Source organism: Phalacrocorax aristotelis, chromosome 1 (assembly GCF_949628215.1).
Source record: "Phalacrocorax aristotelis chromosome 1, bGulAri2.1, whole genome shotgun sequence".
In the NCBI taxonomy this organism is placed as follows: Eukaryota; Metazoa; Chordata; class Aves; order Suliformes; family Phalacrocoracidae; genus Phalacrocorax; species Phalacrocorax aristotelis.
In genome coordinates, this window is record NC_134276.1 from 202475751 (window position 1) to 202490724 (window position 14974).

Sequence of the window (14974 nt, forward strand, 5' to 3'; positions counted from 1 at the left end):
CCCTTAAGTGTAGTTTTCTCCGTAAGATGTTACTGCAATATACTTTACACTTGCTCTTAAAACTATATGGAAATCATATTCATTATGGTTACTCTTGTAGGGTAGCTCAACAGTAATTTAATCTTAAACTAGGTCTTGTGCAGCGCCTGTTTGCCAAGAGCTACTCCTCTTGTGAGCTGACAGCTTATCAGAACACCCAATATATTGTTCTTCACTTCTGCATTTACCGAGTTTTTATACACATAACAGAACCATGTAATAATAGGAAATGCTTCTTCCCTCAGCATCTGACCTCCTTTAGCACTTCACAGTAATATTCCATCTGATTTATGTGGTCAACAGTCTAACCCTCACAGTATTTTCATCTATTTGCACGCAAATTCAAACTGTAAGTGTACTTTCTTCTCTAGACTTACATCGCTTTGACCGTAAACCCTAACATGTAATAACTCATCTCCCAGAGTACAGTTTGCATTTTCATCTCTATATAAATGTTTGCCCTTACACTAACATCCTCTTGTACCTATTTTCTGAGACACCAAATATGTCAGTATCTGGATTTCAAACCAGCTCTCACACTCAATATTCCACATTTCGGATTTTGTCCAGAAGCCCATCTACAACTGCTACTGGTCTAATTGTCTTTTTCTTATATTTTATAAAGAGAAGCAAGCAGTAAATACATACATGACGGTGTTAATCCCTGACAGTTGTTGAAACATCTGCAGACCACAACCCACAATTAAGGCTCTTCGAGTTGGAGGGTATGTTAGCATTCTGCAGATCACAGGTCCAGCTTAAAAAAAAAAAAACACAAACAACAACAAAAGAATACGTAATAGTTCTTAAGTGATCACTATCAAGACAATGTTCCCAGGCATAACAGGATTAGCACCTTAGTTTCAAAAAAACTTGGATTATTTCAATTATTTTTTAACAACATCATTTCAGTTCTGCTTTTCTGTACTGTACTACAAAGAAGATTTTCAGGAAACCCAGGCAAGAACATGAACCCATTTTTGTAAACAGTGTATACTACTGGTGGCAAATGCACAGTTCTCCTGTATCATACTAACAGATTGCACATCTGCTGCAACTGAATGTACTCAAAGTTATCAGAAAATATCATTGTTGTTTCCTTTCGAAAAGCTCCCACTGTTACTGAGAGGTTATTTCAGAAATGCCATTATTCACTGCTCAGATCTGGATCTTGCAGATGAAGTGTTCTCCCTAGTCCACCGAAGACCCAATTTCCAAAAAACAGCTGCAAGTGTGGGTACTTTGAAGGTATGGAACAGATCTGTTCCGCACAGCTGTAAGGCCAGCTGAGGGAGCATAAATAATTTAATTTTTTTCCATATCTTTGGTAGCAAAGGCATGAGGCTGCATTAAAAAAGCAGAAAACAGTTTCTCAATGAAGAGAAAACCCAAAATTTCTGGCAAACAGAGGAAGTTTTCTTCTCTGTTAATTTTAAATTTTCAAAGTATCCTATTTTTAAAAAGTAATACAGAAAGCTATATGATATCAGGTAAAAATTTAAAATACTTGACTCCCTTATTTACTTGAATTTCTTTCTGCTCAGAGCGGTGTTTAGGGCAGAACATAGTCTGGTGAAAAATTCAATGTTTTATACATCTTACCACATCTGGAATACCCACTCACAACACCGAATATAGAGCACAGTATGTCTAAGTCAAAATAGTTGCCATCAAAAAAAAAAAAAAAAAAAAGAAAAGGGAAGTAAAGAGTAGCTACATTTTCAGGGTCTTTCCTGAATATACAGAAAATATTAAATGTGTTGATTCAGTATAAAAACCTATATGGGTCTGTTAGAGAAGAATGATTTACATGCAAAGAGTTTCAACTTCAGAAAGCCAACAATCTGTTAACAATTTCAACAGTGGACCTCAAGAAGAGGGTTTAGGTAACATTTTCTTCATTGAAAGATAATCAGACCTGCTTAAGAAAAGCTTATATTCATTTAAAATTATGGTATTTCTAACTCATATCTCAATTGTATCATCACTTAATTTTGCTTCTTTATTATCAACAGCAGAATGCAGTCTGACAAATTTTCCAGCTGGCTTCCAAGTGACATCAACAATGCAGCCCCACCTGTCCTGCCATATAGCCACATCACTACCTTCAAAATGTCTCTGTCTCAGTAAAATCAACTGACAAACAGAGCCAATCTATCTATCTGGTAAGAAATTCTCAAGAAAGACACATGATATCAATGGGCAGACAAGTATATCAAAGGTTCAGTAGTCAAAGTGTCATTTCCTTGGCGGAAAAACAACAAAATGAGCACCCACTGTTAGCTAGGAGCAGTCCAGAGTTCAGGCATACTCTTGGATTTCTCCCTCAACTTCAGGCTTCACAAAGAAAAAAGATTTGCTAAAAAATGCAACCATGACCTTAATTCACCACCGGCAGCCCTCAGGTTTTCATACTCAGCGTCACACCTGAGCATGGAGGCTTTGGGCTTAAAACCCTTTATCTGGCAACTGATTCTGCACCATCTGTCATGAACCCAGGCTGCTGAATGCCTATGAGATATCTTCCATTCTTCTTAAACTTCCTGTAAAGTCCTTGATGGAGTCCAAAATCCATCTTTATCTTCAAAAGACCTTACAGCCAACATAAATCTTGAAGTGCACCATCAATGACTATGCTCATTGAATAAACTGGAAGGCTACAGCAGGGGCTGTCAGGAAAGGAAGCAGAAATGTCCCAAGGAACTGATGCAAAGGTTTTAACAATTCCCAATCCACTCAGCTATTTGATGAAAGTTATATAAAACTCTACTCACAAAATGGCATTGTACAAAACAATTGGAAAGAAGGCATTAAAATGAATAGCTAGAAATTAAAGCAGCTGCTCCCAGACAATGGCTTCCAACTCAGAGGGAGTCATGAACTCTCAACAAAATTTCGTCAGACTAATCAGTTTGTATGCCTGAAGTGGGGCCCTGCAGAAGGTTTAAGACCACATAGTAAAGTCTAGACCTTTAGTTTGGAACTTTAGACGAGAGTTTTAGAGCATCCAGTCAGTTAAATTCAGTAAGTACTTGTCATTTTTCAGACTTCTGATTAATTGTGTCAGAAAAATGGTACTAAAAATCATCTTACTGGTTGAAGCCAGAGATTTAAAAGTTTCACTCCAAATCTGTACCATGGCAACCACATACTTCAATAGGAATACACAAAATTAAAGGATTTTCTTTCATAAAATTCACAGCCTTCAGGTTTACAAATCAATAAATGGAATGAAAGAAATAAAAGAAATCGTTAATCTCTGTATTAAAGGAGCTTTACAACTTTGACCATGAGGTGGCTGTTTTTAAAACAGAAAATGCATGTGAAACTTTTTATTAGAATTATTTAGCCCTAAAACTAACTATACTATTTTCACATTTTCCTATCTTCAATTCTGAAATCCATCTTCTGTTCTGTTCACATATTACAGCCTTAAAACTAGACAACTCTGGGCAAAACATGGTCGTTAACAACAGAGAATGGGTCTAAACTAAAAAAAAAACCACAAAAACATTTTCAGAATGAAATAAATTTTTCTTCTGAAAAATAAGTCTTCTGAAAACTGAAATTGGACTTCAGCAGTTTCTGATAATCTGTTGTAATAACTAACAGCAGATTTAATGGTTAAAATAGCACAAAACAAAATCATTAAATCTGTAAAAAGTGGAGTGACTTAATTGCTCACACAACTAGAGGGAAACAGATGATGCAAAAATACATCACCAAAAAAATTAAACATTTGGTAATTTTTACAAGGGGAAAAAATAGATATTCGTGTCTAGAAGTCAGGGGGTTTTTTTCATTATACTTCTGCCTTAATTGCTGTTGTGTTCTCTTCAGTGAGAATCAGAAACATTCCTGCATTTGAACCATTTCATTTGAACTTGAGAAACCACCAAGATGTTTGTTTTCCTCCTTCTAATCTATGAATAGAAATGAAGTCAAAAGGATAAGACCTCCTAATGTCACAATTACTTTAACGAGACTAGATCTGGTTGGACTTTTTGTGCTCTGGTTTCAGATAATTGCTTTATCTGAAGCAAATTTCCTTAATACATATGTTTACGAGGGTTCAAAATATGCCACAGTAAAGGGCAACTGAAGCTTGCTCTAGTGAGAGTGAAAAATGGTAGCAATAGGTAAAGAGCAATGGAAAAATAAGGATACTGCTGTTGTAGAAGGTGGCATTACATGAAGTGATGATACATGAATTGGATTGCTGTGGTCTAACTGGCTTTTTCTTAGCCTGGTCCAAACTGCCTACCCTAGCTAGACATTCATTCTTATAAGCTGAAGGCAAATACAGAATTTGGAAGTTTGGCTTCACATCCAAAAAAAAAACGTATTAGCTTACACTGAGCTAAACGGCAGGAGCTGTTTGTTGTCAAATCATTACTTCTGGAAAGCAAGTGATGCTTTCGAAATGTTACATTTTATGAGTGATTATCTGAAACTTCTAACACCAGCTGTCTAAATTTTCGCTCCTGTTCTTGTTACTAGGTATAACCCACAAGTAAGTTAGGTTTAGAAATTGTGAAGCACCTGGCAAGGCATTTTGGTTTTCTTCTGTAAGTAAAATGGATTGGATGGAGACCACAGGAGCTTGGGTGGGATCCACCGCCAAATAAAAGATGCAGAGATTTCAAAAACAACGAAACAAACAAACCCTTCTTCTAAAAGGAGTTTAAATAATGAAAGCTAATAAGCAGAAGAATGGGAATGACAGAACAGTGGAACAGGCTGCCCAGGGAGGTTGTGGAGTCCCTTCCCTGGAGACTTTCAAACCCCGCCTGGGCGTGTTCCTGTGCCCCCTGCTCTGGGTGTGCCTGCTCAAGCAGGGGGGTTGGACAGGCTGATCTCCAGAGGTCCCTTCCAACCCCTACCATTCCGTGATTCTGTATTAACAATGTTTCAGCATCTCCTTCTGACAATGTACCATATACACTTCCAGGGAAATAAAAATACTGTAGGTAGATATAAAGCCAACCTGAAAATCCCCCAGCAAATGCAGGCGGGCACCTGGTGCCTGGAAACCTTGTGATCCCTCATCCCTCAAATTATTAGTACAATACTTGGCAAAATTTCACAACCAGGAAACTATGGTTAGAGACTGGGCTCTGCCACAGTAATCTGCAGGTTCAGACGTTTTTTACCAGCTAATCTAGATGACAGTTTGTAGCAACAGCTTAAAACTACGTAGGGCTCCTGCCAGCATTCTGCGCTCTTGCTCTATAGGAGTGTTTCCAAAAAGGCAGGCTTAGCCAAGCAACAAGACAGTCGCTCATCAATTTAGCATCAATTAAGCTCAACCTTCAGATTAGCTCCTCAGGCCCATTCTTGTCCTAATGCCAGTCAATACTCTCTCTTCCATTTAGATAAATCTTTCAAGAACCGGTCTACAGTTAGAAATGGGACAAAAAAAAACCCTTTCGGGCTGGTGATCTGGATAACAGCAGACAGACATGGGAACCATTTCTCTGTTTTGGCTTTCCTTAAAAATGACAGCTTCCAGCACAGCTTTCTCTGCATCATCTGCAGAACATTCCTGCACCTAAGACTCGTCCTCTAAAGCACAGAGATAGCTATTATTTTCTGCATATGAATCATACACTAAAGCAAACACCCCTTCCCACTCCTAGCTTATTACATGATTATTTTCTAGAAGTATCAACTTCATTCATTTTTCTTTCTGTAAAATTTACCAAAACACAAGAAAATAGAAGTAGCTATTAGAAGATCAAAACTGCATTATTTATCCTGAGAAGGTACAAGACAATTTTGTCTAAGTAACAAGCTCTTCCCACTGTCTCACAATGTTTCCAGTAACACTGGAAGAACCACTCCCAGCACTAGAGGAAGCTTCCTACCTCCTGCAGTTCTCTAATCCTTTGAGAAAGTTTGCGTGAGTCTTTTTTCTTTTTTCTTCTTACAGCATAACCCATCAGCCAAGAATGAGAAAAGATTGTAGCTTGCCTAATAACTGAGTCTTAGTATTTTTCAGTTTTCCACAGCAAATAAATCTGATGGTATAACAAGACAGCCTGCTCTAAAAGCAAATAAAAGCTAATTAGAAATAACTATTTTGGTCCTAGAGAGCTAAGTATCACAGGGAGTTTTTCCACACATATTTGAACTGAAAGGGGTGTTTTGTTTGCTCAGGAAACCTAGATTTCAAATAAATGGTCCCTCCAAATGATCTTTTTAATCCACACACTGAGAACATAAACACTAAGAATAAAGATTTTTGGTTTGTTTTGACAGCAAGTTGGGTTGGTCTTTTGGGAATCCTGAAAACAAAGCAATTTTCTTTTATCTGTGAAAGGAAAAAAAAACTTTTTCCCTTGATACCATATTCTTTTATATAAAGCTTTGGTGATGGAAAATCTATATGACCGAGTACTTGCACAAAGGCAGCAGCAGTTAAGAATACCTTTGAATAGGACAAGAAGCAGTGGCAAGTAGGAAAGCAAAAAAAAGGGAGTTTATTCTGGCTCTGTATGACATGTTCTTTATAGAAAACAGAAACAACTGTAACAAAGACCTTTAAAACTGGAGAAACCAGGACAAAACAGAAAACTAACAGAGAAGAGTGGCCATTTATGTGATGCCAGCGGGAGCTGAGAGACGCGGCCACAATGACCGACAAGGGTCCACACGGGTGGAGGAGGGACCCCAGTGTGGTACTGTCAGACCTGTGGAGTCAGGGAATGACAGAGGGGGAGGTTTACCTGTCTCTCTGATAGGAAAACTGGGGTAGGGACAGAGAAAAACACGGATCACATTCTGTGCTTTCCTTCTAGCTGTGGCAAGCACCTTAGAAATAAAGCAATAGGTATTACAGCAGGCTTGTGCATACCCACAGCCTGCAATGTGGTTTTAGCAAACAAACATTTCTTTTCATGGTCTGCTTTAGAACTGTTTTATACAGGAAACAGTAATGTGACCCTCACTTAAACCTGGAGAAAGCAGACGAGGGAAGATAAGATGATGGAGCTAGCATTACACAGGCACAACCAAAATAAGCCCAGTGTTGTAACAGCCTGAAGAGCTTCCCATTCCACTCTCTCATCAAGTAATGAAGTGCAGCCCAGAGCATTTAGCAATGTGAAATGATAAAGCTTTTTTTTCTTCCATTTTAACCTGAGGAAAGGCACTTAAAGGAAAATTTCAGTCAGGGGAGTTTCACAAGTGCTTTTTTTTTTTCTTTTGGTGGTAGTGGTGGTGTTGCTGTTGTTTTTCAATTAAAAGAGCATCAAAAAAAGCTGGTGACTCATAGTTCCATCCAACCCAGTCAGTTATCTACTCTCAAGCTGATCTTCCCAGCTGTTACTGTATTAACACCCATACAGATATTGTATTTTATTTCCTGGGCAACACACTTCAAAAGCCTTTAATTTTTAGCATTTTTTTTCTGCCAAAAACCTTACTTTAGTGATTTTTTCCCCCCCATCCCTTGTTTCCAAATGAAATATCCCTGTTCCTGCCCTAAGCCAGTTGTTTAGCAGTGAAAACAGATTTCTACTCCTTGCCCTCCAACAGAATGAGACACAGGGACACATTCCCAGGAGGGAAGGGAAAAAAAGGGAAATTTAACAGAACTGGGAAAGGAGCCTGGAGGTCAGTGAAAATCTCCATGGGAACTTTTAGATACAATCTTTTGCATGTTCACTCTTCTTTTTTTTTTTTTTTACTTTATTAATAACACACTTAGCTTAGACAATCTCCTTAAAAAAGTTTTTTAAAAAGCCCAATTTATCTAGGGGGTCTGAAAAATAGCATAAGAGCATCATTAAAAGTAAAAGTAAAGCAAAAGAGTTAAATTAGAGATGATGTCCACATTTAAACAGATTTTAAAAACCTGTTTTGAAATCAATATAATTTCAGCACAGCTCAGTTGGGTTCCAAAACTACCAGAGGAGAAAAATCAAAAAGTCACTGTAGGTTGAAGTCAAAGTACTTTAACTTTGGCTTCCTAACAAGACAGCGCCATCAATGGATGTATAGATGACAGACAGCAGAGCAGACCAGTTTGAAGCTAAAAATAAGTCTTAAAAAACTGCTTCAACAGTTTTTTTAAAACTGAAGCATTTAAACTTGAGCACAAAGTTGAGTTCCACTGAAGACAGGACAGATGTACACGTAAACCTTTCACTGAACTGCAGCTGAAGATCATACCTTATCGAAAAGTACTAGCTGGTTTACTACATTTTAGCATTAACTACCTTATATCAGAAACACAAAGGGCTATAAGACAGCCATTACCACTCAACAACAGCATGTTTTTCAGCAGAGAAGGCTGACCACAACCTGGGAGGAGGAACAGGAGCATTGCCAGCAGGTCAAGGAAGCAGTTCTTCCCCTCTACCCGGCACCTGCAAGACCCACAGCTTGAGCAGCACACCGCATTGCTGCATGAGCCTGGAGGAGAACCACCAAGGTGGACAGGGCTGGAGCACGTGACATGCAAAGAGATGCTGAAACAACTGGGATTGCTCAGCTTTAAAAGAGACGATAAAGGGGAAAGCTTCTGCTCTCTACACCTACTTAGCGGTCAGCCAGAGAGAAGATGGTCCCAGGTTCCTCAGAGGTGTGCAGGGGCAGGACAAAAGGCAACAGACAAGTTGGAATGGAGAAAATTTGGACCAGATGTGAAATCTGTTTATTTTGTACCATGGAAGTGGTCAAACACAGAAAGAGAGATGCAGTTTATATACTGAGCATGAAATCATATGGTATGCAATATCCCAAACCCTTTGGCCAGTTTGGGTCAGCTGTCCTGGCTTCTTGGGCACCTCCTCTCTGGCAGAGCATGGGAAGCTGAAAAGTCCTTGACTTAGGATAAGCACAAGTTGTTCAGCAACAACTAAAACATCAGTGTGTTATCACATTATTCTCATGATAAATCCAAAACACAGCACTATACCAGCTACCAGGAGGAAAATTAGCTCTATCCCAGGTGAAACCAGGACAAGAAGTCCTGGTCAAAACTTCACTGAAGAAGCTCCTGAGCAACCTGCTCTGACTTGTCCTGCTTTGATTAGGGACTGGATTAGACAACCTTCAGAGGTCATCTACATGTTTCTTACATTAAAACCTACATAATTCTAAGATTTGTGTTCATACTGGTTATTACAGCCCCACAAAAAAGCAAGTCTGGTGCTTCACATCAGTCAAAAAAAAAAAAACCCAAACCAAAATAAGAGTCCGTACATACAGATCCTGTAAAACTCAGCCATCTCCATACCACCAACAGCAGATCCACCCCTTTTTGCAATTTCAGTTCCAGGCTTCATTAATTGAGAACCTGTCAGTCACATTAGATTGACAGTTTTTACCCTGAATTTATAACCTCTGCAGAGAACAAATCAGTGTTGAAATCAGCAAGTGTAAAATACTCAGTTGACAACTCCCATAATGGATATGAAATATGACATAGCAGTAACAGAGACCTTACTGCAGCCTTCCAATATATAAAGGGGGCTTATAAGACAGATGGGGAGAGACATTTTACCAGGGACTGTAGTGACAGGACTAGAGGTAAGGGTTTCAAACTAAAAGAGAGTTGAATAGATTGGATGTAAGGAAGAAATTCTTTACTATGAGGGTGGTGAGACACTGGAACACGTTGCCCAGAGAAGTTGTGGATGCCCCATCCCTGGAAGTGTTCAAGGCTAGGCTGGATGCGGTTTTGAGCACCCTGATCTAGAGGAAGGTGTCCCTGCCCATGGCAGGGAGGTTGGACTAGATGATCTTTAAAGGTCGCTTCCAACCCAAACCATCCTGTGATTCTATGATTGTTAAGAGCTGTACGCAGTTCTGGTCCCCTTTGCACTCTCCCCTCATCTTAAAAAAGGTATATGGTAGAAATGGGGAAAGGTTGAAAAAAAGGCAAAAAAGAACAACCCAATTAAGGGAACAGTTCCAACACACAGTAGTGGTAATACTAATTTTACTAGTGGTAATATTAATTTTACTACTATAGTACTAAAATGCATGTACAATTATACCATATTAGTGTACTCATGTCTGGATTCACAACAAGCTAATATTAACAGTCTGTTTAGTGTGATTCTGCCTTCATTACAGGCCTCTGCTTTAGCTACAGTTGAAAGCAACAAATAAAGTATACCATCCTTCAAGGTGGAAGAAAGGACGTGGATTAGGAGTTGGGAATAAAACAAAAGTTTCATAAAATCAAAAGCGGCACAATGAAGGTGAGTAAAGAACATGGTTGTTTCAAGGTAAGACAGAAAAAGGGCTGTATAAAATGGCAGATGCAAAAGCAGTTATGATCCACCATGTGTTGGCCCCTATCAAGACAGAATGGCGGTGAGACAGACTTTGTCTGATGCAACATGGCTATTTTTACCGAAGTGTGAAAAATCCAAAGTGTAGTGGATGTCTATGGTCCAGAAGACAGGGGCAAAGGGCCAAGTTTTTGCTACTGTAGATTATATCTTGCTGGAGCAATGATTCCAAATCCACCACCTGCTTAAGTATTACCACTGGCTGAACAATCATGAAAAGCTGATGTTTGTAACAGTTTTCAAATCTTCCAATTTCTGGAGAATTCACATACAGCCTGTGAGAATTTTTATGTTCCAGCACTCTGGAGTTTCAGACATAATAAAATACTTCACAACAAAGTATGATTCTTCACAATTTTACATCCGATATAATTATTAGCATCAGTGCAAAACCGTCATGGAAGCAGTTTACTTCTATTTGCACAAAGAAGAAAGCTTGTAGAGAATCAGAACTTCTTTTGCTTTATTTTATAATGCTGGCAGCGGTAGCAACAAAATTCCCCCAGCAAGATGTACAGGCTGTTTTTAATGTACTTGCAGTGCATAATAAAGTCATCTTGTTTGCCAGGAATTAGAGAGAGACTGCCTCTGCATAAACTTCAGAGAGTTTCTCAAGAGTAATTCTTGCTAGTGTCAGCGACACTGACAGTAAGTAGCAGGATCTATGTACAGTTGTTTCTATAGCTGAAATATTTTTTTGCCTGTTGATTAATAGGAGAACATACTGTGGGTCTTGCTTTCCTTAAATCTTTTTTTAAAAGTAATTTCAAAACCTGACACACAGATGTCCTGTATCATCATCTGTGACTAACTTAGTGAACGATGGCTCCTAGATAAAACCGAATTTCAAAAAGATATACTATAATGCTGCACAAAACAGCACGCAAAAGACATCTTCCTGCATCTTGATGCTGGTTTTAGGGAAAATAGAATTAATACTCCATAACGGACAGTTCAAGGTCTCTCATGTACTACTGAATATATCTAATCTGCAAGCTGCTTGCCTTACACCAAGTGGAAATCCTTCTGATCATTTTCAGAATAATGAAGACAGAGTGAGGTTGCCTAAATGCCCTGTTTATTAGCAGTTTCTTTATAAATATATTTTAAAAGGCAATTCTTTTAAAATATGTTTAAAATCCAGTAGAGTATAATATAATGCTTGATCTGTTTTCCCTCAGTTAGGTATGCTTTTTCCCTTAAGGAAAAAAAGGAAAACAAAAATCAGAACCATACATACTTAACTGCACCTACTAATGCTTGGTTGCACTACAAGATAGAAGCATGCAGGACTTGTCATTGCTTCTGTGCAACCTCACAGATCTAGCAGACAGAAAGGAAGATAATAAAGATCTACTACATTATCTAGAGGCCTGAGGCCCATTTTTCAAAAAGATACAGGAATTCTGAGAGATTTCCTTATGAATTTCAGTAAGTAGATTTTTATGCTGATCTTATACCCTCATCAAGTTAACCCATCATCTACAAGAGAGGATAATATCTAAATGATAGATGTAATTCAGAACACACTATCCTGGGTGTTAATATATAAAACCTGGTACTTAATGATGCATCTCAGTCTCCTTTAGTGCTCCCTTACTGAACTCCATCTGTTTTAGAATTTTAAACAGAAATTTTTAAGTTTTGGACAGACATCATGTTTTCAACCTGTGTTTCTTATGCAGCAGCTGGTCCTAATTAGAGGAGGCGGCCCCAATAACGCAAGGAAAATGGAACCATTAAGACTGGTGCCAAGGCCCACAAAAGCCACCATTTTGAAGGGGCACATTTCCACTCCATCACCATGTTTGACCACATTCAAATCAAAGCATTTAAGTGAACGGACATTTCTCTGACACCTGTAGTGATCCGAGCCATTTCAGTGCCAAGGGAGAGACATTTCTTTCTTTGGTGACAGATACTAACAATAATGTTAAAATACCACTTCTAAATCTGTTGCAAGAGGCTTATTCTATTAGAATAAAAAGGGAGCATCAGGATTTCTTCAGTATTAAGAGTAAAAGCAAACAAATTTCACTGCAGCAGTGAGAAGCATGGCAAGCTTTGACCTGCAAGCCAGTAAGAACAAAGGTGAAGAAAACTGGAAATGGAGAAAATGGAGAAAAAAAACAGGAAAACTGGAATATTTTGAGAAATTTACATACATTTTGATGTAACTATCAAGGAGTCACACTGTTACGCACTCCCTAGAAGATACAGGAAGACCAAGTGATCTCCAAATACACCCTGGGCAAGGACAGGTCAGGGTTTGTACTCAGGAAGTCCTACTTTAAGGGAAGAGCACACACATCTGCTTCACTCACAAAGGTGATCTGCTTCAAGACCACAACATTGGCTCTCTGCACAGACCACGATACATCATCATGTTAAAAGATAATGTGCAATTTTTCCCAGAGAGGAACAAAGCACTAAGAAAGCCCCTGCACACCAAAAGATGCAGGGGAGGTTTTAGGTAGCATTCACAGCACTGACTTTCACTAGCACATTGCCGTCCCCCAGGACATGAAGAGATGCCATTTCAGGCAGACACGGGTGGGCTGGCAGGAGGACCCTGTGGAGAGACACTACCAAAAATCCAGTGGGGTTTAGGAGTAGAGGTTGTTTGAACTCTTTTTGCTTGGCAAGGCTTGATTTTTCCCCCCATTATTTTGGTACAAGGACAAAATTGCCAAACCAGCAGAGTCCATCCTACGAGTGTGTTCTCAGGGCTGTACTTCCCACAGGAGCCGGCACAGCTGTCCCTCGCCCCTTCCCACCACTGTCACCCACTGGGTACCATGGGGCTTAGCGCAGAGGTCCTGCCTGCGGACAACAGCTGTGCTGCTGCAGACCCCCGAGGCCACACTGGGTATTGGTATAGGGCGCAACCATTTCTTTACCAGAAAATCACCTAGGACAGACACAGTTTTGATTCACTTCCACACTGTGTCAAGGAATGGAAGCCTCTGTCCTCTGTGTAAAAATTACGGGTTTGTTTTCAACACAGGGCAGATTCAGTCAGGGTCCAACCTAGCCCGTGCACAGTTACTTTGTTTTTCAGCTCTGAACAAGGGCAAAAACCACTGTGCAACTCAAACTGCCCTGCAGCACTGAAGAACATGAGGGAACCTGCCCTAGTTGTCAAATGAAGACTAAATAAAAAATAAATACAAACTGGATTAGCACCAAAACAATCCTTTCCTTTAAGTTGGTCTACATATACCCTCCAGACTGTAACAGAAAATCACTATTATAACAGAATCAACAAAACCATCTACTGAAAACTCTTTAGATTCTTTGGTGTTTTGAGGGACTACTAACTCCCTGAAGCTATGTCCCTGGGTCTATACATCTGTCCAGCAACCGGCTTTCAGATCACCCCAGCTGTCCCTAAAGATGCTACACAGGAACACTTTATGTTCCACTTCTTCCTAATTTCATTTGCTAATGCTCATTTTTGCAGTGAGACAAAAGAGTAACGATGGAAACGGAATCAGCAACTACAGCAGCATCAAGGCATGTACAGCAAAATCAGTAAATATACTTCTATATATAAAACATACAAGAAAATCTACATGTTAGGCTAATTGTTGCACATGGAAGATGCTGTTAGAACCTGCTACTTAAATATTTTTGGTCTCCTCAGGTTCCAGGCCAAGTCTGTTGGAGTTAAGAAATAATACCTGGGGGGAAACCATCTGCATTGAAAAACCATCTGCATTACCACCTTGTTGGCATTTTTAAGGTTTCAACTTAACATTATGACTGGCGTAAATGCAGCAAGCATTCTCAGCTGTAACACTAAAAGGTAAAAAAGGACTCAGATTCCAGTCTTAAAGGCAGTATGAGCCTAAACTGCTTTAAAGGAAGAAGCTGTTTTTAGGGCCAGTATGAATTCTTACCCAGGGCCTCAGAAGCACACGTCCACTTCCTAAAGCCAAGCATGATGCAAGACAAACTTGACATAGCAATTCACAACATCACGGCAGAATTACACACTTAGCAACTAGTGGTCACTGAATAGCATTTCAGTTTCCCCAGGAGCTCCTGGTTTTCCTAGATTTGAGCGCAAAAAATATCACTAGCAGATTTCCCAAATGTGGTAAGCCAGAAAGATGAGCTGCGGTGTGGAGAAGGGGCAGAATTTTACCCAGACATGCACATTGTCTCTAACACACAGGTGCTACTTTTCTGATATGTTTAGCTACTTTCCAGAGGCAATGCAACTTGCTATGATTTTTTTCAAAGATAAGCTCTAAAAAGAACAGAAATAGTATCACTCCTACCTCCTGTTTCCAAAAAAAAAAAAAAAAAAAAAAAGAAAAAAAAAAAAAAAAAGGAGCAATTACTCCATTTAGAATTTGTCAGGAGGCAGAGGCTGAGGAACCTGAAGGCATCAGCAGAACTGCTTCATACCATCACAAGATACAACAGCCTAGTTGGCACTGGATTGAGTCAGGAAACAATGAAACTTAATTTTCAGTGTCAGATATAAGAAGCATCTGCATCTTTATCTGGATACCAGGAAAATATTTTCATGTTTCTCAGTAAGAGCATCATTGCTGAACTGTGCCTTCTGCCAGCTGCCACCAACCCATTAAGCATGCTGAAAGGAAAAATTCTTGGGC

The 14974-nt window shown here is 39.3% G+C and overlaps 1 protein-coding gene across 1 annotated transcript in view; it reads right to left on the reverse strand.

Annotated features, from left to right (window-relative positions):
• The window catches only part of SLC2A13 (solute carrier family 2 member 13), a 164300-nt gene that overhangs the window by 89721 nt on the left and 59605 nt on the right, over positions 1–14974 (reverse strand). Inside the window, exon 4 of the mRNA XM_075081344.1 lies at positions 688–796. Within this exon, the coding sequence (XP_074937445.1) occupies positions 688–796 (109 nt within the window). The remainder of the gene's footprint in view (positions 1–687; positions 797–14974) is intronic.